The sequence below is a fragment of the Diabrotica virgifera genome, chromosome 6, assembly GCF_917563875.1.
Source record: "Diabrotica virgifera virgifera chromosome 6, PGI_DIABVI_V3a".
In the NCBI taxonomy this organism is placed as follows: domain Eukaryota; kingdom Metazoa; phylum Arthropoda; class Insecta; order Coleoptera; family Chrysomelidae; genus Diabrotica; species Diabrotica virgifera.
The window spans coordinates 242,741,299-242,766,892 of record NC_065448.1 but is presented as its reverse complement, the minus strand read 5'-3'; the positions used below and the strand labels follow the sequence as shown (position 1 = coordinate 242,766,892).

General features: G+C 32.5%; 1 protein-coding gene and 1 non-coding gene across 2 annotated transcripts in view; one reads left to right on the top strand and one right to left on the bottom strand.

Moving 5' to 3' along the window:
• LOC126887464 (protein yellow-like) overlaps positions 1-25,594 on the bottom strand; it is a 75,277-nt gene that overhangs the window by 23,775 nt on the left and 25,908 nt on the right. The window contains exon 2 of the mRNA XM_050655010.1: positions 1,050-1,451. Coding sequence (XP_050510967.1) covers positions 1,050-1,424 — 375 coding nt within the window. The 5' untranslated portion in view covers positions 1,425-1,451. The remainder of the gene's footprint in view (positions 1-1,049; positions 1,452-25,594) is intronic.
• On the top strand, positions 4,303-4,375 carry Trnay-aua (transfer RNA tyrosine (anticodon AUA)). The gene has a single exon. It is a non-coding gene; the product is annotated as a tRNA-Tyr (tRNA).

Below are 25,594 nucleotides of genomic sequence, written 5' to 3'. Positions count from 1 at the left end.
TGATCGTATGCAGCCTTGCCTGACTCCTGTCTTTATTTCCATCTCTTCAGATTTTTTTTTCAATTCTTACTGTTGCTTGCTGATTGTAATAGAAGTGTGTTATTAGTCTTAAATCTCTTTCATCTAGGTTTTTAGTTTTCAGAATTTCCATGAGTCGATCATGTTTTACTTTATCAAACGCTTTATGGTAGTCTATAAAACAGACGTAAAGAGGACGGTTAACATCCAAACATCTCTGTGTCAACACGTTGAATGAGATTAATGCCTCCTGGTACCCATACCATTGCGGAAACATATTGAGTGTCACTAATATCCAGCTCCAGTTTAGAGTGTATTCTGGCGTGGTTAATTTTCAGAAGAATTTTCAAGGTATGTGACATTAAGCTTATGGTTCGGTAGTCAACTGCATTCTTTGGCATTCACTTTCTTTGGCAAACACACAAATGCTGATGTTAAAATTTCTCTAGGGATGATTCCCGTAGTATAGATAGCGTTGGACAGTTCCACTATTATGTCCAAATTTTTCTCGTTGACCAACTTTATCAGCTCGCTAGGTAATTCATCTGGACCAGCAGATTTATTGGTTTTCATAGAGTCTATTGCCTTTAAACTTTTAACTAATTTAAACTTTTACTGAATTATTATTATAGTAGACTATGCAAGTCAACAATTTGGCATCTATCAAGATGTTAATTTCTCATAGCCTATTGTAGGCTTGTTTATTAAACTAAGCAGAAAATGAGGATTTAATGATAAAAAACGTGACAATTTGTTAACATACCTAACTTTTTTATTATCCAACATAAGTAAATGAATAAAAAAACAGAATGTTAAGAAGGTCTACGGCTACAATGGAGTTTTAATTTCAATATTTTTTAAATCGTCCATAAGGTGCTCCGAACTTTGAGGTAAAACAGTATTATTGTTACACCTGGTACACAATGACATGACACTCCATGGGCTGTCAGTAGTCACTGATGATGATGATGATCTATTGTTTGTTATACTACAGTTGTTTATTACTAAAACGTAAGGAAAAATCAACTTACCCAAAGTCTATTACAGGAATCTATTCTAGTTCTGTAGACCGATATAAGTCCAGAACAGTTATAATTTCCACTCCCAGCACCATGTAGAGTCCAATCAGGGTACGCTTGAAGAACCGGACTTATATCTTTTGGATTATTGATGGGAATGGAGGTTAATGTAGCAGGAACTCCAGATCTTAACCTCGGAATAGAGATGAATATCCTGTCGTTAGTTATCTCAATACCAGTGGGCACTGTAGCTTCTGGTTTAAAATTATGAGCCGCCAATTGTGGCGGGAAATCAAATGTCAGAAAGTTCCATTCTTTTATTAATTGTAGACTCGAGGAACCAGTAATTAAGAAAACTATTAATGATGCAATTATTGCGTGTTTCATTGGTCTACGATATTGAACTAATATGACCTGAAAACAAAAGCAAATTATATAATCTACATTAATAGGACTGGATCCTGTGTACAAAAAAAAGTTTTATTAAGAGCAAGCTGAAAATTTGTTAATAGCTTAACGGTATCTAGTCGGGCAATCTTTGATGTAGGGGAACATTGGAACAGGGGAAATTTTAATTATGGAACTGGTTACAGATTTCGAACGGCAGACTACGAAAATGTCCCCTGTATTTTGTCGGACAGAACTTCCAATTGATTTGGTACTCTCTCATTAAACTTTTATGCAAAAATCAGACTGCTATTTACCTCTAATATAATGCCTATCATTTGACATGTTGTACATGTCGGACTTATTAAAATACCCAACATATTAGTCGGACAAACATTTTTTCATATATTATATAAAGTTTGCTACTGAATAAAGTTAAAAACAACCTGCTAGTTTTCACAATCATAAACTTTGTCAGGATAATACATTCCACAATTAAAATCAGGTTCCACAAGTACAACTTTCCCTGTTTCAATGTTCCCATACATCAAAGTTTGTCCGAGTAGACACCGTTAAGCTATTAACAAATTTTCAGCTCGCTACTAAAAAACTTTCTTTGTACACGGGATCCAGGCCTATAACGCACATCTTTAACACGTTCACTGCCAGACATATTCACGAATCAGAGCACTAGTAACTCGCCATATAAAGAAAACGTTGTGCAGCCCAGTGAGATAAGTTAGTACTATCGTGTGTCGTTGGTCCGGTGCCATATAACATATCAAAACAGGAGAAATTATTTTTCTTAAAAATGACGATGAAATAACCATTAACAACCGGAGGGACGTGCGAGGAATTTTTGTTATTTCTCCCTCCGGGGAAGACCTTTTGCAGTGACACTTCATCGCCAAAACTTTGATTTTCGACCACCTAAAGACTTTATTAAACGCTTAAAATTTAGGTGTTGTCGTCCACTTTAATAATTCGTTGAGTTATAATATTGCAAAATAAATAAACAGATAAGAGAAATAATTAACAGCAACGCGTGTTGACTTATTTATGGATCAAAAAGCTCAATTTTTATTTGGTTAAAAAAGTTAAAGGCTTTCGGGCTTCGGGTCAAGAGATCCCATAGATAGTAACTCTTGTATACATATAGAACTGCCTTCGCTTAAATTTTTATGCAATTTGAGATTGTCAGGAATAAAAATGTTTAATTTCCAGTTGTGACTTCTTCCTTCCTCTTTCCTTGTGCACAATAGGCTTTTCTGCAGTTGAAGTAATAAAGAACAAGTACAGGTCAAAAATAAACGAGGAGAAGAAAATGAGAGTAACAATTTTGAAACTGGAGCCCCTGTTTTAGAGGCTTTGCTCAGAAAAGCAATCACATAATTTTCATTAGCCAGCCAGTTAGATAAATATCTCTTTTTATTTTAATCTCTATGCCTTAATTTTGCTCTTATGTTCGAATAAAAATTTAAATGTCAGAATAGTGCTTTGCTGCTAATCTGCTGCTAGGCTGATACTAAAATTGATTTTTGGGGACTGGGTCATAGTACAAATAAGTTTGGGAAGCCCTGTTTTAATATATGTTTGAAGTTATACTTCTTTATAGTCCTGTCGCCAGGGAGGGTACAACGGCCTCCTTAATTCAGATGGACTTACCCAAGTTTTTTATGTATTTTGACCCGTAGAACACGAATTTTTTGGGTAACAGTTGATCCGGATGTCGATAAGTTTGTTATAAACAAAGAACTTGAGGAATTACATAACAGCGATTTTTTGCAAAACAAAATATTTTTTAAATATTGAAAATATTTTTTGTATTTTTTGGGTGATTGTCAGCAAAAATGGTCTTACAAGTTTTTTCGTAGGATACATAGTTTTAGAGATAAACGCGGTTGAACTTTCAAAAAATCTAAAAAGTGCAATTTTTGAACCCGAATAACTTTTGATTAAAAAATAAAATAGCAATTCTGCTTACTGCATTTGAAAGCTCAAGTCAAATTCTAGCGGTTTTGATTAGGTGCATTGATAAAAATTAAGTTTTTATTTGTTAAACAAAGCCATAAACACATAACACATAGTGTTTCCCGTGCCCAATGCATGCGTTTTAATGTACGTAATATACCTAGAAATTGTGTGTATGCGCGCCTACTCGTTCGATTTCAAATGGGAAATGCATTGAAAACATCATTCAATCACTGTGTGTTTATAGCTTTGTTTAACACTAAAAAATTAATTTTTAGCAATGAAAGTAATCAAAACCGATAGAATTTGACCTGAGCTTTTAAATGCGGTAAGCAGAATTGCTATTTTATTTTTCAATCAAAAGTTATTCGGGTTCAAAAACTGCAATTTTTCGATTTTTTGAAAGTTCAACCGCGTTTATGTCGAAAACTGTGTATCCTACGAAAAAACTTGTAAAAACATTTTTTGCTTTGAATGACCCAAAAAATACAAAACAATGTTTTGTTTTGCGAAAAATCGCTGGTATGTGATTCCTCAAGTTCTTTGTTTATAACAATCTTATCGACATCCGGATCGACTGTTAGCCAAAAAATTCGTGTTCTACGGGTCAAAATACATAAAAAAAACTTGGGTAAGTCCATCTGAATTAAGGAGGCCGTTGTACCCCCACTGGCGACAGGACTATTTACGATTGAGAGTGAAATTTTATAATTCTGGGCGCATACTCACACAGACACAGAATATATTAGTGTTTTTAGTAAATGTATTATTTATTATAATTTTTGTGTCTTTGGATTTGTCGTCCTCGGGAGTAAGATAATAAAATATCTATTATAACATTTTTATACTTCACTTGATCTATTTGTCACCGTGATGTGTAATTTTATCCGAGACGTCACGTAGACGGGGCTTGATAGCTTGGTTGGTAGAGCATTCGACCATAGATCGAAAGGTCCCGGGTTCAAATCCCGGACGATTCATATTTTTTTTATTTTTGGTACTGTTTTAATAAAAAATTTTTGAAAGTGGTAGGTAAGAAAACTAGTTTAATATTTAAATAAAAATACAAGTAAACTGTATAAAATACACATAAGTGTATTTATTTTGTTGCAATTATAATATAGAAGTGCGTAGAATTCTTACGTGCGTACAAAGTACACAAACATTCATTTTATGTTAAGTGCATTTTCAAATTTAAAGCTTAATTCTTAATTTGCACGAATTATTAAAATTTCAAAGATTGATCAAAGAAGGCAAAATTTGGACAACTATACTTTTTAGTTATCAGGCTTCTGTACAAACAGTTCGTTATATCAACCAGGATATACACATACACAGCTCCCCTAGCAACATGTTCAAATATCAACCGTGACACAACATTAGTTCATTACTATTGAGGGTGTGGTCTGTACGCGCTTTTAAATGATAGTTTTAAAAATGTTCTGTACCTCGACATGCTGCAATGCCCATATATTAATTCAACTTTTTTTATTTTAGATGACGCATAAATTACTAATTCTTCTTACTGGTGAACAGATGTTATTTTTCCTATAAATGTGAAACCGCATTTGTCAAACGCTCTGTGAACATTGATTTATAAACGGATATTAATAGGCGCAACAATAAAGCAATAAACTGTTGCCACTATAGTATGCGGTCTATCCTTAAGATGCGGTCTACCTTAAACATGAGGTCTACCTTAAACATGCGGTCTACCTGTGCTATTAATGATAGTGTGCGGTCTACTGATCGCAATCTGATAATTCCTGAAAGATTTGAGCAAAATAGTAAAATTCAAGAAAGCTCTTATAGAAAAAAATATTCAGTCGCAAGTAATAAACATTTAGTCCAAGTAATAAAGCTCAAAATAGGACAAAACCTCGCAATTTTTACAGAATGGATCGATTTGCTTGAAAATTTGAGAATAAGTAGTGGATAGCCCAAGGATCAAAATCTATTTCAGGCCAAAACGCGCTTATACCATGGGCAGGTTGCCACCCCATCTCAAGGGTGGAAATTTTTATTATATTTTGACTGCAAGAGTTGGTAAAAACATTCATTATAAGCAAAAAACGTTATTACATTTTTTTGATAAAATTAATAGTTTCCGATTTATTCGCTATCGAAAGTGTTAGTTTTATATCGAAAAAATCAATGTTTTTAATCAGTTTTCTGCTAATAACTCGTTTTATCAAAACAACTCTACTTACGAAAAATCATAAATTTTTCGTTTTATCAAAACAAATTTACTTAACAAAAATTTACCTTTTAAAAAAATAAAAAATACCGTTTTTTTTTTTATTTTATTTAAGACCAATAGTAATCGAGCTATACTTTATTATAATAAGTATGTTGGCTCTTCTTCGTCAAATGCTAAATATTGTAGTTTCAAAGTCAAAGGACGGGAAAACTATGCATTTTTTCGAGGATAACTTGTTAAAACTTATTTAAATTATTTAAAACTATGTATCTCCAGAAATAAAAACAAATCTCTAGCTTAAAAAATTAAGTGACTTATAATGAACAGAATGTCAGTCCCTATTTTTTTCAGCAAAAAAGTGATCATAAACAACCCCCTAATCACCACCCTAATTAAAATTTGTCATCAACCTGATTTGGTTTTCTTGATTTATGTATTGTTTGTAAGTTCTAAAGGTTTGATCGGCTTACAATTATTAGTGTTTAAAAAAATGTAGTTAAAAGCGAATAACGAGTTTTTGTAGTTTGGCAAAAAATGCCCTTTTCTTCATAATAGAAAGATTAGCATCAGAGATACGAAAAAATATTTAAATATGAAATTGTAGCTTAATTGATGGATTCGACCGTTACTTGATGGAAGTTCATTTTATCTCACAATAAAACACTGAAAAACGTTTCTTTTCTATACTTCCACAAAAATTTATTGCAACTATGTTATTACTACAGCTGTTTCGGCAAAGTGCCTTTCTCAAGTGATATATTTTACAATGTGTTTGCCTTTTTAAGTCTTTAACTGAAGAGGTTGGGGAGTGGGGAGCTGTTTGTCTCGAGTTGGTCATTCAGAATTATATCTGTATTTTTCAATTTATTAATTTCCATTGATTCTAAAAGTGATAGCTTAAGGCCTTTATTTTGGATATGTAGAATTTGAAACTCTTTATTGAAAGAATGATTATGATCTAGAAGGTGAAGTGCGTATGTAGAAGTATCTGTTTTTCTATTGTTGAAAGCTCTTTTGTGTTCTGCTATCCGTTTGTCAAAAGTTCTGCCAGTTTGACCGATGTAAGTTTTCGGACAATCACCACAAGTTAGTTTGTACACACCACTCTGTAGTTGCTTTCTCTTTCGGCTTTTATTGTTTTTAATATGTTTGCTTAAGTTGTTGTTAGTTCTGAAAGCTGCATCATCCCATCCTACACAACAAAAATTAGCAGCCTACCGTAGCATGATACATAGACTGACAGAAATGCCTATGACAAAAAATAACTTCGAGACAGAGCTAAATATCATTAGACAAATAGCAGTAAACAATGGCTATAACGAACAAACAGTTAACAACATTTTAAACCAAAAATTCCATAAGAAAGCCTTGAAATTAGTGTATCCACCACCACAGAAAGAACCCATTACCTTCTGCTCTCTCACATATACTGGCAAAATAACAACAAAAATAGCCAGATACATAAAAAAGAAAGGAATAACACCAGCTTTCAGAACTAACAACAACTTAAGCAAACATATTAAAAACAATAAAAGCCGAAAGAGAAAGCAAGTACAGAGTGGTGTGTACAAACTAACTTGTGGTGACTGTCCGAAAACTTACATCGGTCAAACTGGCAGAACTTTTGACAAACGGATAGCAGAACACAAAAGAGCTTTCAACAATAGAAAAACAGACACTTTTACATACGCACTTCACCTTCTAGATCATAATCATTCTTTCAATAAAGAGTTTCAAATTCTACATATCCAAAATAAAGGCCTTAAGCTATCACTTTTAGAATCAATGGAAATTAATAAATTGAAAAATACAGATATAATTCTGAATGACCAACTCGAGACAAACAGCTCCCCACTCCTCAACCTCTTCAGTTAAAGACATAAAGAGGCAAACATATTGTAAAATATATCACTTAAGAAAGGCACTTTGTCGAAACAGCTGTAGTAATAACATAGTTGTAATAAATTTTGTGGAAGTATAGAAAACAAACGTTTTTCAGTGTTTTATTGTGAGAATTGTAGCTTATTTAATTCCGGTCAAAATATAATAAAAAATTTCCACCCACCAGATGGGGGGGGGTAGAAACCGCCCCCATGGTAAAAGCGCCTATCGGCATCATATAGATTTTGATCCACGGACTATCCGCTACTTATTCTCAAATTTTCAAGCAAATTGATCCATTCTGTAAAAATTTCGAGGTGAAAAGCTGTGTTTTCAGGACTAATTTTGACGAAAATAAACGTAAAATGAAAGGGGACTGTAATAATATACAAACAAAATGCACCCCAACTATTTACACAAAAGATTTATATTATGTAAACGAATTATTTACAACACCATGCAGCCAAATTATTATTAAAGAATAAATTCATGCACTCTTTTGAACAAGTAATTTAATATTCAAATATCTAATAGATGTCGCTACCAAGAGTCCGATAAGCAAAACTATTTTGATAGTTTTGCTTATATAGGCAGCTTCGTTTCGTTCCGATTGAGAGTTTCGATTGAAAGTACTCAGGATAACTGAGTACATAGCAGCTAGCTTCAACAATAAGCAGTACACTGGAGCAGCATTCCTGGACGTAAGCAAAGCTTTCGACAGAGTACGGCATAAGGGGCTCATATTTATAAAATGCGAGGTTATGGGTACAGAGGGGCGATGACGAGGCTGATCTCCTCGTACTTATCCGGCCGGAGCTTCAGAGTTCGAATAGGACAAGTCCTGTCCGAGCTCGGAAGCCCGGAGGCTGAAGTACCACAGGGAGAGGTCCTGTTACCTCTGCTGTATACAATATACACCGCTGACGTACCTAGAACTCCGGGTACCCTTGCTCAGTGGGGCTTGGTACAATGACCTGGGGCCCAAGCAAGCAATTTTAGTTCCGCGGATAAGTAATCAGAAGATAAAGGCATAGAGCGCTTCACGCTGGCCTAGTTTTGAATTCGATTAAGGCACCACATTGGTTTCTTATTACCCAGGATTCCATTGTGAAGAGCATTTGGCTACGATACTTGTGCCCCCATCCCGCATCAGCGTGCTATGGGGGAGGAAAGGGATGGCCTGGGGCATTGGAGCGAGGTGGGGTGATCCCTGTTTCCACTCGGGTCAAAACACCTCGCCCCAATGAACTGTTACACCCGAATGTACTTTTTTCGATAGGGTGAACATCTCCCACATGTCGGGTTGAATCATATTGCTTGCTTGCTTTCGATTGAGAGGTGTTCATGTAGTACCACTGAAGACATATGGAGAGATAGAAATGTACATATGGGAATGATGCATCACCTCTGAACCGAATTGAAACATACGCTATTTTTTATTTTTTCATTTTACTCATATTTTGAGTACTAGGTTACAACTTTTGTTGCATTTTTCCTAGACGAATAGACGGAATGTGATTGCGTTTTGTAGAGTTCCTTTCGTTTTCTTTATTCGTCGTCTCCTTATCTTATAAATTGTAAAAGGCAGGGATAAAGGATGTTACCAGAAACTGGTTTAACGAGATAGTTTTAGATTTATTGTTTATATCTGGGTTAGTTGTGCAATTAACTCTTTTTAACTCATTAACTGCAATGTAATCCCTCTTATATGCATCCACATGAATTTCCACAATATCAAGCTCATGATGCTTAGCAAACCAGGTAATTGTGTCAGTTCTATGGAAAGCAAAGTTTTTTCTTTAAGTGCCGATCCTCAGTTTATGGAATTTAAGCCATTTTGCTCTCCGTATGGCCAGTTTTGCAAGGTTTTGAAGATATATCTCCCTTCATTTGTCCCGCCAAGTCTGATATATCCAAGGATAACTTGTTGCCACATGCCTTATTAATAGAATGGTCTAGTGAACTACATCTTTTTATTTTTGTTTTATTTTGTAAACGTATTTTTGCTTTCCTTAACAGCGTTTATTTGCAGCTCTTAGTGTGTTTATACGACGTGTGAGATTATCTTAGCTATCTTATAACTAACACCACAATTTGTGCAATGGCAAGCAAAAGGCCTAGCCGGGTAAGATGGTGAAAAGTGCCCCCAGCTCGATTTAAATTCCATATAGGCCACTTTTTAGCACATATAGAGGAACTCACTTTCTGAAATTTGTAGACCCCTAGGTGGTCACGTGACCCCCCTAGAGCCTAATTAGGCTTTTTATGTTTTTATTTTTTATCTCAGCCGCATCAAGAGCTAGCCAAAAACTTTATTTAAAAAAGTTGTAAGTTTCAAAAAGATCTATATGAAATTTTTTTTTTTATTTTTTTGGCGGGAAATTCGAATTTTTAGAACAATTTTAAACTTTTAAATAACTCTGAAAAAAAACTAAGACACTCGTTTTTACGAAAATTAATTATAACGTGTATTTTTGCACAATCTTTCACCCTGATTTTTTTTAGATTTTTAAAATTGGTGAAACGTACCTTTAAAAATTAAAAACCGCATTTTTTCGTTTTTTTTTTCGTTTTTTGATATAATTTTATACATATTTTTCAAAAAAGGTAACACCGTCACTGTAATAAGTAAAAAACTGAAAAATAATTGGGGTTTGCTTTATAAAATTTTTTTGTAACGCCATCCATTTTTAAGATACAGGGCGTTGAAGAAAAAAAAATTTTACACATTTTTTACGATTTTGCTGAAACTACTGGCAACATTGTAATAAAACTTGGCGGGTTTTAAGAGGTAGTTATTGTGCATGTTTTGACATACAATTAAGGATTTGATATTCATCATTGGCGCGCATAGGGGCAATGGTGTGAACTTTTTAAAGAATAAAGATAGTACGCCACCGACATATTTCAAATTAACAATCGTTTTTGGATTCCTCGTTCAATTTGTGACAAAAAATCTATCTTCTTATTTTTTCTTACGACGCGCCATTTTTATTCAAAAAATAAAAGATCTTAATCCTTACAAAGCATTCGAACTTCTAGTAGTTTCTACATCTACATATAGGCCAATCAAGTTAGGTTTTTACTAGACATAACGGAAAAGACGAGGTTTGACAGTTGAAATGTGTAGTATGAGATATTACAAAAAGACTACCATCTTGGGATTCATCAGTTTTTTAGTGGAACATTTTTTAAATAAACAATCAAAACGTCAAACTTAGTTTTTTGCTCATAACTTAAAACCTTGTTTATTTAGAAATTTGACGTCCACAGGTAACTTTCTCAGAAAAAAAAGGTACATCGAATGAGATACGCTAAATAAAAATCGGTTAATAAACAAAAAAGTTATTGCAAAACGGATGACAAAATCACTGTTTTTGAATATAGTTAATAACAATTTTATTGTTTGTTAAAATACGTTTTAATATACCCAAAATTGAGGGCACTATGGTGTTTGAATGGTGTGCAAAAAATGGTCCAGATCTGTTAAAGAGTTTTCGTAAAATTGAATTTGTTTATAAAATTTTTTGAAAAACGGGCTAATTTCTGAGGCTGGTCCAGTTAACATGGATGAATGTATCTCAATAATCCGGGGCCCATTTCCTTCGTTAAGATGTATACTAACAGCTTATGAAAAAAAAGTAAAAAAAAAATTACATATACGTACACAAAATTATTTGTTAATAAATAGCAGTTTTTAAGCTTATAAACAATTATAATAATTTCGTAGAAATTAGATCAAATTAAATGGCAATAAAAAATACGGAAAGCTGGTTAAAATACACAACTTTCAAAAAAATTTTTAGGTCCTACGACCCTTGGGGTCTGAGATAGCCCCTTTTTTGAAAAAATCACTGTTACGTTAATTAACAACACTAAGAGCTGAAATTAACCAATCTTTTATAAGAAAAGTCAAAGTTTTTAACAAAGTTTTTAGTAAGAAAAAATGTTAAAAATTGTTTAAATAAGAGTGTTATGAACACAGAGTATTTTGCGTTCCGACTAAAGTAAAAAATAGCGGGCGTAGTCGACTGACTGAATAGTGGGAGCGGTTGGTGACCGGCATGCGGCAGCAACTATTAAAATTACGTTATCCCGACCACAAAAATCCACTTTAAGGTGAATGACAAATTTTTGTCATTTCTTATGTTTTCGAGGTCTCTGAATCGGAATATGGAGTTAATTTTTTTCTAGAATTAGTGGAACATGTTCAAAACTCAAATTTTATGCAAAAATGCGAAAAATCCATTTTGATGATTTTTCAATTTTAACTCATTGTATTTTTGGTCGCTGTAAATATTTCCTTTTGAAAATTTTACTGTTATCTTTGAAGCATTTAGATAACAATGAGATTTGTCCAAAATGACTCAACACGTTAAAAGAAAAGTTGTTAATTTTTAAACATTTTGTCGTCAGATTTCGTTAGTTTCATGTTTACTTAAAAAAGTTGAGTGACAAACTTTTTAGTTTATAATTTTAAAAATTTAATTTAAAATATGCAATGGGAAAATGTTATGTGACTTTATAGACGAGCGGCACACCCCAAAAAAAGCTTATTTCTCGAGATACTGATACTAATTTTGGTCATACTTTATACATATTTTTGATGGTGCTGAAAACTAAAATTAGGGTTGTTTTGAATTTTACGTGGGGGAACATTATCAAAATCGCAACTTTACCCTAAAAATAAAAAAAAATCAGGTTTTTTGAGTTTAATTTGCTACAACTCTGTTCCATTGTAATATTTTTTTTCTGATATTTTTATAGTATATATTTCTCACCTTTCTGAAGACAATGGGACCTGCTTCAATATTTCTGTTTTGCCATAAAGAAAGTTATAAATTGTTTGAAGTAAGAGTGCAGATTCTTGAATTGCAAAGTTTAATGGCAAAAGTTGAGTAACAAAATTTGAAATTTAGCTGTTTAATTAATTTTAAGTTTAAATCTAGAGTACAGAGAACAAAATGTTTTATAGAAAAAAAGTGGTGTAACTTTTAATTTTAAGAAAAACGTGATATCATTTTTTTTTATTTTTAGGGTAAAATTGCGATTTTGACAATGTTTCCCCATCTAAAATTCAAAATAAAACTCATTTTCGTTTTCAGCACCATAAAAAGTATAAAGTAAGACCAAACTTAGCCATTCACCACACCGTGGTTGATATCTCAAGAAATGAGCGTTTTTTTTGGGGGGAAGTACCACGTACCACTCGTCTATAAGGTCGCGTAACTTTTTTTTCTGTTGCATATTTTGACTTTGTGGCCTTTTTATTGTTATTTTTTAAATCTGTTTATTTAAAATATAATTTTACTAAATAAATGTGCAACATAATAATATTCATAAAATTCAAGTTTCTACCAAAATATATAAATATAATATTAAGCTTCAAATCCGGTATACTGTCAATGTTAAAAATGGGCTGCAACGGTCTAGCGCTAGCGAATGCTAGTCCGCGAATTTATTCTCGTTCGGCTGCGCCCATCATTTTTTTTTACTTTTATTTAGTCGGAACGCAAAATACTCTTTCTTTATAACAATACTGTTTAAACAATTTTTAACATTTTTTCTTGCAAAAAACTTTGTTAAAAACTTTGACTTTTCTTATAAAAGATTGGTTAATTTCAGATCTTAGTGTCGTTAATTAACGTAACAGTGATTTTTTCAAAAAAAAAGGGGCTATCTCAGACCCCAAGGGTCGTAGGAGCTAAAAATTTTTTTTAGAAGTTGTGTATTTTAACCAGCTTTCAGTATTTTTTATTGCCGTTTAATTTGATCTAATTTCTACGAAATTATTGTAATTGTTTATAAGCTTAAAAACTGCTATTTATTAACAAATAATTTTATGTACGTACATGTAATTTTTTTACTTTTTTTTTTCATAGGGTATTAGTATACATCTTAACGAAGGAAATGAGTCCCTGATTATTGAGATACATTCAGCCATATTAACTGAACCAGCCTCAGAACTTAGCTCGTTTTTCAAAAAATTTTAAAAACAAATTCAATTTTGCAAAAACTATTTAACAGATTTGGACCATTTCTTGCACACCATTCAAACACCATAATGCCCTCAAGTTTAGGTATATTTAAAGATATTTTAATAAACAATAAAATTGTTATTAACAATATTCAAAAACAGTGATTTTGTCGTCCGTTTTGCAATAACTTTTTTGTTTATTAACCGATTTTAATTTGGTGTATCTCATTCGATGTATCTTTTTTTTCTGAAAAAGTTACCTGTAGACGTCAAATTTCTAAATAAACAAGTTTTTAAGTTATGAGCAAAAAACTAAGTTTGACGTTTTGATTGTTTACTTAAAAAATGTTCCACTAAAAAATTGATGAATCCCAAGATGGTAGCCTTTTTGTAATATCTCATACTATACATTTCAACTGTCAAACCTCGTCTTTTCAATTATGTCGAAAAACGGCTTATTTTTTACTAACTTGATTGGTCTAATACATAATATATTATACTCGTACATCCATTATAAAAATTAATTCGCATACTTTGGAAGCGTTAAGATATTTTAATTTTTGCAACAAAACGGCGCGTCGTATGAAAAAATGGGAAGATAGATTTTTTGTCACAAATGGAACGAGGAATTCAAAAATGATTGTTAATTTGAAATATGTCAGTGGCGTATCATCTTTTTTTCTTTAAAAAGTTCAGACCATTACCCGTATGCGCGCCAATGATGAATATAAAATTCTTAATTGTATGTCAAAAAATTCACAATAACTACCTCTTAAAACCTGCCAAATTTTATTGCAATGTTGCCAGTAGTTTCGGCAAAATCGTAAAAAATGTGTAAAATTTTGTTTTCTTCAACGCCCTGTATCTTGAAAATGGATGGCGTTACAAAAAAATTTTATTAAGCAAACCCCAATTATTTTCCATTTTTATCTATTCTAGTGACGGTGTTACCTTTTTTGAAAAATATGTATAAAATTGTATCAAAAAACGAAAAAAAAAACCGAAAAAATGCGGTTTTTTTATTTTAAGGTACGTTTCACCAATTTTAAAAATTTGAAAAAATTCGGGGTGAAAGATTGTGCAAAAATACACATTATAATTGATTTTCGTAAAAACGAGTGTCTTAGTTTTTTTTCAGAGTTATTTAAAACTTTAAAATTGTTCTAAAAATTCGAATTTCCCGCCAAAAAATTTAAAAAAATGTTTCATATAGATCTTTTTGAAACTTACAACTATTTTAAATAAAGTTTTTGGCTAGCTCTTGACGCGGCTGAGATAAAAAATAAAAACCTAAAAAGGCTAATTAGGCTCTAGGGGGGTTACGTGACCACCTAGGGGGCTAAAAATTTCAGAAAGTGAGTTCCTCTATATGTGCTAAAAAGTGACCTATATGGAATTTAAATTGAGTTGGGGGCACTTTTCACCATCTTACCCGGCTAGGCCCTTTACGTATATTAGAAAAAAAAGAATGTGTGTGTACTTTGTACGCACGTAAGAAGTTATACTTCTATTATATGATTTCAACGAGATAAATATACTTTCAACAGGTTATTTGTATTTTATTTAAAGATAAAACTAATTTTTACTTACTATTTTCCAATAATAAGAAAAATAAAAAAAAATAGAAAACACACGGATTCGAACGGGGGACCTCTCGATCTCCAGTCACACGCTCTACCACTGAGCTATACTCCCTTTGCTTTGACAGTTTACAAGATTTCTCATACGTACTGACAAATTTAATAGACCAAGTGAAGTACACAAAGTTACTTTAAATATACTTACTATTTAAAATAAATAAAATAAATTTCGACCAAGAGTCAGGATTCTGTTAACCGAGATACGATAGTATCAAGCGGCGCCGCTAGGAGGAGCTTCTCCAACAATGCGTCTCAGAACACCTTAAGAACACTTGGTCATTTTGTACTCTAAACCGAGTAAAGCATGAAAAAGAAAAAGAAAATAATCGTTTTCGTTTTGATTCAATTCGAGTCTCTTGCCATCCTCTGACACAGTGTTTCTGGGTCTCTACTCTTTATCGAAGAGGCTATTGCAAGTAGACTGAATTGAATCAACTCGAGACGAAGAAGAACTGCATCTATTAAAATATCTGCAGTATATGTGGTTAGACTGTCCTCTAACGGGGAATGACAAAATAAATAAAATAAATTTGCTTGATACTATCGTATCTCGGTTAACAGAATCCTGACTCTTGGTCGAAATTTATTTTATTTATTTTGTCATTCCCCGTTAGAGGACAGTCTAACCACAATATACTGCAGATATTTTAATAGATGCAGTTCTTCTTCGTCTCGAGTTGATTCAATTCAGTCTACTTGCAATAGCCTCTTCGATAAAGGGTAGAGACCCAGAAACACTGTGTCAGAGGATGGCAAGAGACTCGAATTGAATCAAAACGAAAACGATTATTTTCTTTATACTTACTATTATTATAAAGTATCTTATTCCCGGGGAAGACAAAACCAAAGACACGAAAATTATAATAGATATATTTACTAAAAACACTAATTATATATTCTTTTCAAGCACAGCTTATTTGCGCTACATAAAGATGTAGCGACTAATACCATACTGTCGGTGTGCGCATGCGCCAGAGAATGTAAAAATTCACCCTCGTGCCTAAAGAAGTATAACTTCAATAAATTCTTCACAATTCTACAGAAATTTGCCATCATACCAAGTTTTTATACTCTTCTTTGGAGATGGTTCTAAGGTTCTCTCCTTATTCGACCATCTCTGATTTATTTGACATTCAATTTATGAATTTAAGATTTGTAAAATATAGTGGAAATATTAAACAATATTTTTTTAAATTTTCTTCACTTTCTTTAGTAATTCATTTTTCCGTATTTGGTAATATGATAATCCTGCAACATACTTTAATTATTAATGATCAGAATATAGTTATTTTCTTAATCGCTCTACCATTTTCATATTTATAATTTTCATATCTACAATTATGTTATAATAAATTACCCACTTTCTCAAATAGTTTATATTTGCACCTACATTTTTTGTAAATATCTATGTATGGCTATGTGACATTTTTATCCGAAAACAAATTAATCCGATCGTTATTTTTCAAGTAAACGTTGTTCCTGGTTAGTTGCCGCTAGCTGTATCACAGGCGTGTCTTTTAGTCTGGCATTGAACTACAATTGCATAATTTGTTTAAGAGTACATAAAATATGTACTTTCTTACTTGTCGAATATTTTTGGTAATGGTGTGTAAAGGTCATTTTTCTTTTGACTTGCTTTATTTAATTGAGATTGGACTAAATTTTTATTCGTCTAATACTTAATAATGTGGTCATGAAACTCTGCCACTTTTCTAGTAGCCTGTTTTTCACTCAATAATATTTATCACAGGAATCAAATACAATTGACTGCAATAAAAGTTACATTTACTTTGTTTTATTTTGAGCTTTCGGTTTCCATTTCGGAAGTCTTATAAAAAACTCTTAAATAAAGTTTTGAAAAGCACGTGGGTAACTGGACTTCGTAAGTCCTTTGTAAGTCCTTTTGAACTTTTCGTGTAACTTTGAGTCGATTGATATATAATTCACTAATTATTAGTCGATTTTACCAAACTTTACAATGTAGCGTGTCTCCGCGAGTATCGAGGGTACACCACCAGTGGTGGTGGTAGAAATTTCAGTAACTTAGTTAATTCATATTATGATAAAAATTCCAACGCAATGTCGTTAGACCACTCCATAGTAAAATTACCACGACACTGACTGTTCCAGCCCTTAGCCGATTCGGAAGAGTTGGAGGCGTACATACCTACTTTGTCTCAGCTTCTGACTTTCTTGGGACCGTGTTAGTTTACCGATAAACGAAGGGAGAGCTCATGTCGATCCGGGCCGGCCATAAATAGAGGGTTGGTTCCTAGCCCAAGGATCGTGAATCACAAATTTTTAGGGAATTAACGGCTATTTCACGTTGCCTTGATTACCATCTTTAATTTTTATCGTATTCTATTACATATTTTCTTTTTTTCTTGGCATGTCATGCCATGTTCCATGGGATCCTAACTTTATGAGGATCACTCTGTACGAAATAATTCTCGTTTTGAATATGTAATGAGGGTACTGTACTCTCAAGTACTAAGAAATACACTATAATAAATCTATAAATGGATTGTTAAAAAAATATTCCTTAAATTTACAGTATATTACATAAAAGGAATGTTTTATGGGTAATAAATTTAATACTTTAGTAGAACATTGCATAACGAATGGTTTAAATAGCAAATTATACAGAAGGAAGAAAATTTTTAAGTCTCATTTCAAAATGCGAAAACTGGGGCAAGTACGTAGTGGATGTGAATTTTTCCAAACTATTTATAGTAGGGGAGGAAATTGTGCTAAATTTGCAGTTACTCGAGCGTTATGGGGACCGATTGGGTTGTGAAAAGTAGGTTGTAAAACCAAAAAAAGTTAAGTAAAATTTTCGATAAAGTGGGGGACTTTTCCATTTCCAACAATTGTTTTTTTCCGATTATAGCGCCATCTATCCATAATTCGAAATATTTCGAATAATTTTTTACGTAAATTATCTCCTTATTCTTTTTCTTTCTTTTTGTATGTACGCTTTAAAGCCTGTTTCTTATTCAATATTACCCTCCTAAATTGTTTAAGTTATCGTACCATCTTTTTCTTGGTCTGCCAATACTTCTTCGTCCATTTGGTGACTTATCTCGTGCTATTCGTACGATCCTATCCTCTGACATTCTACTAATGTCTTCGTTCCACTCCTCTTTCCGTTTTGTCACACATCCATTTATGTCTTCTACATTACATGATCTTTTTATGTTTCCGCTTCTTTCCCTATCCAACAGACTTTTTCCTGATATTTGTCGGAGTATTTTCATCTCTGTTTTTTGTAGTAGTCGTCTCGTTTTAGATGTGTCAGGTCGTGTCTCCGCCGTGTATGTCAATATAGGTCTAATTGCTGCTTTATAGATTCTTGTTTTTGTGTCTTGTCTTAGTGTTTGTTCTTCCAGATTGTGTCATTAAGAGATCCCGCCGCTTTACTTGCTTTTAAGCTTTGTTGTCGTATTTCCTCTTCAACATATCCGTAACTGGTTATATCTATTCCTAGATATCTAAACCTTGCTTCCTGCTTTATTATTTTCCCATCAATTTCGATTTTAAATCGTAGTGGGTATTTAGATGTTGTCATACATTTGTTTTTTTCTTCTGATATTATCACATTGTATTTCTAGGCTGTTGTATTGAAGATGTGTGTTAATCTTTGGAGATCGTCTTCTGTCTCGGCGATTAATGCGGCGTCGTCGTCTGCATAATATAATATTTGAATATCTGTGTTCTCATTCTGTAACCATGACCCTTACGTAATGCTTTTATTATTTCGTCCATCATTATATAAAAGAGCAATGAGCTTAACGAGTCACCTTGTCTGACTCGGCTTTGTACTGGTATAGAATGCGTTAGTTTTCCATTTATCTTTGCCTGTATTCGATTATGAAAGTAGATGTTGTTTTCGATGGTTTGTATAATATTTATTGGTATGTTTTTTCTATACAGTAAATGTAACACGTCTTTGACTTGGATGCGATCGAAAGCCTTTATCAGGTCTATAAAACATAGATATGCTGGTTTATTGTACTCAATGGCCTTTTCTGTGATTTGTCTCAGTACAAATACGGCGTATACACAGAATCTTCCGGATCTGAATCTGAATCCTTGTTGTTCATCTGATAAAGTTGTTTGTTTATTGATTTTGTTGGTTAGGACTTTTCTGGTTAGCTTAAGTGCGGTGTTCAGTAGACATATACCTCTATAATTGTTGGCGTCTTCTTTGTCTCCTTTCTTGAACATTGGTATCATTATGCTGTTTCTCCATGCATTTGGTATCTTGCAGTGCAGTATTAGTTTCTGTATAAGTTTTGTCATCTCTAGGATTATACTTTCTCCTCCGTATTTTAGAAGCTCGTTGGTTATTCCGTCTGGTCCTGGTGACGTAAAGAATCCAAATCTGCAATAAAAATTGGGGGCTCCTCTTTAAGATCTTTTTCTAACAGAGATTTTTATCTGTGTTACAAAAAATTTATTATAATTTCTTTAAAAATTATAAATATTTTAAAAATATAATCAGTAGCCTTTATCTCATAAACTGTTAACCGCGTCCACAACGATCGCCTGACCTGTCTCCAGTTGAATTTATGTATATGGGACCTAAGTTGCACGCTCTTTAATTTTCAATACACTGCAAAGGCTTTAGCAGCTTTTACTCACGAACTTTCAGTAGCTTGGAAGAGACTTACCCCAACATAATATCGATCATCATCATCATCATCAGCCTCTCTCGATCCACTGCACCCTGTTTGTCTCCAAAATGTTTTATCTTGTACTTTCTGTATCCAGTTTTTGTTGTCTTTCGTAAGTCGTCTTGCCATCGTGTTGGTAGTCATCCTCTGCTACGTTTATTCGTCTTCGTTCAACTAATTTCTGAGTCCTGTTTTCGTCCTTCTCCTCCTTTCTTCTTCTCTTTTATTCTTTCCATTTAGCCCAAATTGTCTAAGTGATGTTTCTTCTGGACATGTTGTAATTCCTATTTTCGCATAGAAGTCACCACATATTATCACGTATTACGTCGTTTAGTGCTATTGAGATGGAGCCGTAGAATTATTCGACTTCTTCATCTGAATGGCTGGTTGTTGGTGCATGGACTTGAATTATCTTAATGCTGTAACTTTTATTGAGTTGTAATGTTAAGCAGGCAACTCTGTTCGATATTCCCTTAATAGATGTAATTTGCTAAAATTTTGCTATTCCCTTAATAGATCTAATTTGTTCCCTGGGTTGGCTGTATACCTTATAGTTAAACAAACTGGAACATGAAGTAAAACCACTTTTATGTAAAAGGTATATTTACTAAATTTTTTTAAAAATCCTAATGGATTGAATAAAATATGTTCATCAGAACGTTTTCGAACCTATCGGTCCATCATCAGTGAATCTAAAATCAAATAAGTAATCCCACTATTAAAATTGAAAAGATGGTTGAAATTTTGAAAGTTACAAAAGTGTGGTTATGATTACTTACTTGGATACTTGCAAAATAGCCACAGAACCAAACAACGGTTGTGATTATAAATCAATCCACATAGTGTTAAAATAATATTGTAATGGCTAAACGCCGATGTTCATGGATATAACCTCCGGGAACATGGTGATACTCTACCCGAGGATCCAATCAACCATCTTAGGTCAACGATGACTACCAAGTGTCAAAGGTTTTTAAGAAAATGCTTAATGTGACATTGACAGTTAAGGAAGAAGGTAGTCGATTTTCAAAAGAATTTAAAACAAAAGTCATGATCCAAAACGATGATATGGTAAAGATTTTAATATCTGAAAATGTCTGTTATTTAAATGTATTGTTTTTTAAAAATGTGTTTTACAAAATTAAATTTTTTTTAACTGTAACTACAAATTGACTATATAAAATAAAATTAAACTGATCAAATTAATCAAGATGAAAAAGTGGGCTGATTAGTAGTAATGATAGAAATAAAATAAATAAGAAGGTGATGAGATAGAAGAAAATTTTTTTAATTTTTTTTAATTGGGATATTATTATACAAAGGAATTGTCAGCAACATAATGTATACTAATATTCTATTGGTGTTTGTATATGTAGAAGGGAAATATTTATTTGAATGTAGGTGAAAAAGTTGAAAATAAATAAATTGGAATTTAGATATAGTGAATCTGATAGTAGGAAATGTATGATTAAAGGAAAGCAATTATTATGAAACATTTTTTATCAAATTGAGAAAATTCTTGTGACAAAATGGTGAATAATAGTAAAATTGAAGATAAATAATTGTAGGTTTATAGGTGAGCCCAGTTGATACAAAATAAAATTAAGATTAAATTAATATAGAAAACAGGTGTAATGAATAAAACAGAATTAGCAAAACAAAATTAAGAGAGTGAATATTGTTATAATTTAAATTGCAATAATATGATGTAATTTGATCGATATATTGACATCTGATTGATATATTGACTGGTTATATATCTGATTGATATATTGACTGGTTGACATCAACCAGTCTTTTGCGACGTTCTTACAACAAAAATCCAACTGTACTGAAAAAATTAACTTTTATGACAATAATACTTATGAAGAAAATTTAAAATTTTCATTTTAAATGGTGACTGTACATAAAGTTAATAAAGTTCTTAATTCAATACAAAGCAATGCAACCGGTATGGATGAAATTTCACCTCTTATGTTAAAATACTGTAGTCCGTTCATTGATAAATACATAAAACATATTATAAACTGTTGCATCGAGATAAGCTATTTTCCAGACCAATGGAAACTTTCTGTAGGAAGGCCACTCCCAAAGTCATCTAACCCAACAAGTTATAATGACATTAGAGTTATAAGTATTCTCCCTGCTCTGTCAAAAATATTTGAGAAGGTACTTTATGAACAAATGTATGACTATTTTACTATGAACAACATAATTCCAAACTCACAATGTGGTTTTCGTAAAGGTTTTGAAACATCAGTAGCACTAACGAATGTTTTGGATGATATATTTAGAGCATATGACAATAAAATGTGTTCTGCTTTGGTACTTTTGGATTTTTCTAAAGCGTTTGATACTATTAAACATGAGTTGCTGGTAGCTAAACTTAAATACTATGGATTTTGCGAAGAATCATTTTTGCTCATTGCATCTTATTTAAGCAATAGATTTCAGTCAATTTTCTCTAATAATAAGTATTCTAATAGAGCAGAAATACTTGCTGGCGTTCCTCAGGGTTCGATATTGGGTCCTTTGCTATTTCTTATTTACACGTCTGATATATTGAAATCTATAAAATTTTGCAAACTGCAAGCGTTTGCTGACGATACCCAGATTTATGTATGTTTTGAATTAGAGCACTATAAAGAATTTCAGGAGTGCCTTAATCAGGATCTTCAGGCGATTTATAAACTTTCTTTGGATCATAATTTAAAGCTAAACCCTGACAAATCGTGTGTTATGATTTTTGGTAATCAAAATAAAACAGAGTTTCTTAAAAAAAATTTAAGTATTTTAATTAATAATTCCAAAGTAAACTTTGTAGAGAAAAACAAAAACCTGGGCGTTATTTTAGATGAACAGCTTAGATTTAAAGAACATGTAAAAAAATTTGTTCAAAAATCATTTTGTTCTCTAAAAATATTATATAATAATAGACATGTCCTAAACAAAAAATTAAGAAAAAATTTATGTGAAGCTCTCGTCTTATCTAATTTTAATTACTGTGATTTTATTTATGGTTTTTGTTTAGACAGTTACAGTAAAAACCGTATACAGAAAGTCCAGAATGCGTGTATCAGGCTTGTTTATGGTTTGCGCAAATTTGATCATATAGCACATTTATATAAGGATGTTAATTGGCTTAAAATGAATGACCGAAGGACTCTTCATTTTGCTACCTTTTTATTAAATATAATAAATAATCCTACTTCACCAACTACGCTTAGGGAACGCCTTATATTTCGTAACGATATACATAACCTTAACATCAGAAACAGGATTAAACTAACAATGCCTCAACATAGCACCGCTATATTTCAGAGATATTTCTCATATAATGCTGTTAAAATTTTTAATTCCATTCCTAATGATTTCCTCCCATTAAATATAAATACCTTTAAAGTCAAATATAAAAAATACCTGTTAAATATGCCATAATAAGTAAACAGTTCTTAAATCTTAAAAAACCAACTAAATTATTAAATTTTAATTTATTAGCTAATTTGTAGACCAAATAAAATATTTATTCAATGATATTATTAATTGTCAATCCGTCATTTTCTTTATCAGTATAAATTAACATAAAAGCCTTTGTGTAACTTATCTTATAAGTGACAAAAAATATAAATGTATTAGGGTTCTGGTTTGGTTCAGTTGAGTAGCCTTGAGCTAGACTTGCGCCAAACCAGGACATGATAGGGAACATTTTTTTTATTATTGTAACTGACTGTAATTGTTTTCCCCTTAAATAAAGTCCTTTATTATTATATTATTATTATTATATTTTCTTTGTATAAAAAAACCAATGCCTCCCTCTGACGTTTCTTCATTAACCATAATACAGAAAAGATGACCTGTGCTTCGGGTCTTCAGACTTTCATTTTTCCTTCTCACTTCGCTGACTCCTATTATGTCCCATTTGATATTCAACATTTCACTCTCCAGATCTGCAAGTCTTTCTTCAGATAAGCGACTTCTCGTATTGTAGGTAGCAATATGCATTAAGATGTGTCTTTTTGGGTCTTGTCGTTTGCGAATTTTTGCCTCCCCCACTATCCTTGAGAGAACCTTATGTGATGTGGGATTTACCATTACTGATCTACCCACCTGGGTACGCCGTGGATATCGATAACCTCATCAGAATTATGTCCAGGCATGTCAGTGAGTGTATACAAAGTCGTGATTCTTCAACACATTATTGAACCAGCTTCTGAAGTAAGTTGATAAATCAAGCGGAAAATTTTCTTTTGTCACTCTGTATAAGTAATACGCTATGATTTTGTCGTATTTTTTAAACATATGTAATTTTTGACACCGTTTTAGTAAATCAAATTTAAGTACGTACACTTTAGGAAGGTAATTAAAGTTTATTGGTATTTAAATAGTGCGATAAATAATTATTGTTTATGCCCCTGCATATGCTATACATATAATTTTACCATAATTTTACAATAAACTTTCCGTTTGCTGAACATTTATATTAGTTCTTATTTATATGTAAATACATGTCGATAATAATTATTTTGTAATAAGTATGCAAAATAGTGTACCTAATGAAACGAGGCATTTCAAAAGATGGAGCCTTCACTGTCCTATTTCAAGTTTATGGATCTCAGATAATCCGGCTGTATTGTTCCAGAAAAAACACAGTTTGTTTTTTTGATAGTAATAAAAACTGCTTATTTTACTTCAGTAAACACAAACATCTTCTACTTCTGATTCCTATCAGTTTCGGATATTGGAAATCATATTGGCAATTATAACCTTGCTCGCTGCGGCTCCAAACAGTTCCGTTGAGGTTTTTTTAAACCATGTTCTCAAATTCCGCAGCCATCACATTCTTCTTCTACCGGGTCCTCGCTTACCTTTGACTTTACCTTCCAATATGGACTGCAGCAGGGAATAACGGTGATGATTTCTCATAACGTGTCCCAGATACTGCAATTTTATGCGTTTGATGGTAAACACAATTTCCGGTTCGTTCTTCATTCTTCCTAGATCTTCCTTGTTCGTGATCCTTGCTGTCCATGATATTCTCAGCATTCTTCTAAAAAGCCACATCTCAAATTCTTTAAGTTTTTTAATAGTGGTGTCTGTAAGCGTCCATGCCTCCGCTTCGTACAATAATACAGAGAAAACATAACATCTCAATTGTCTCATGTCTGTATACAGGGCTGCTTTATCCATTAGGCAATATAGGCAGTCGCCTAGGGCGCAAATTATGAGAGGGCGGCAAAAATACTGTACAAAAAAATATTTGTATATAAAAATTATAATCGAATAATATTTATTTAAGTACATACTATATCCAGCAATGGAATATAAGTGGGCATTCATTTCTAGAAAACAAATTGCATTTTATTAACACTATTCATTCAAAAAGGACAGAAGTCGTAAATTTAGGGATTATTGCGCCGTCGGCAGTATCTCAAATGCGCCGGGCGCACTGTTCTATATTTGTTTTAAACTGAATCCTTTCGGGTTATTCGTGGCTGAAAAGTTGCCATTTTCATTGAAAAATGTCACCTTTTCGGACGGTTTTTTGCGAATACCTTAAAAATTATGCATCTAACGAAAAAAACTATATAAAACATTTTTGTAGCTTATGAAAAATCATATTCGTTCCTTCATAAGTCTTCTAGTGATAACATAAAAAGAGATATGGTAGGTGAAAAGAATTTTTCTGTGCATGCTCAAATGGGTATGTTCAACATAATAACAGAGAATTGGTCGATTTTAAGGGTATAATGCTATCAATATCTTTTGTAAGTACTGCCTGAAAATACCTTTACAACGACCGCACTGTTAAATTTCGATTACACTAA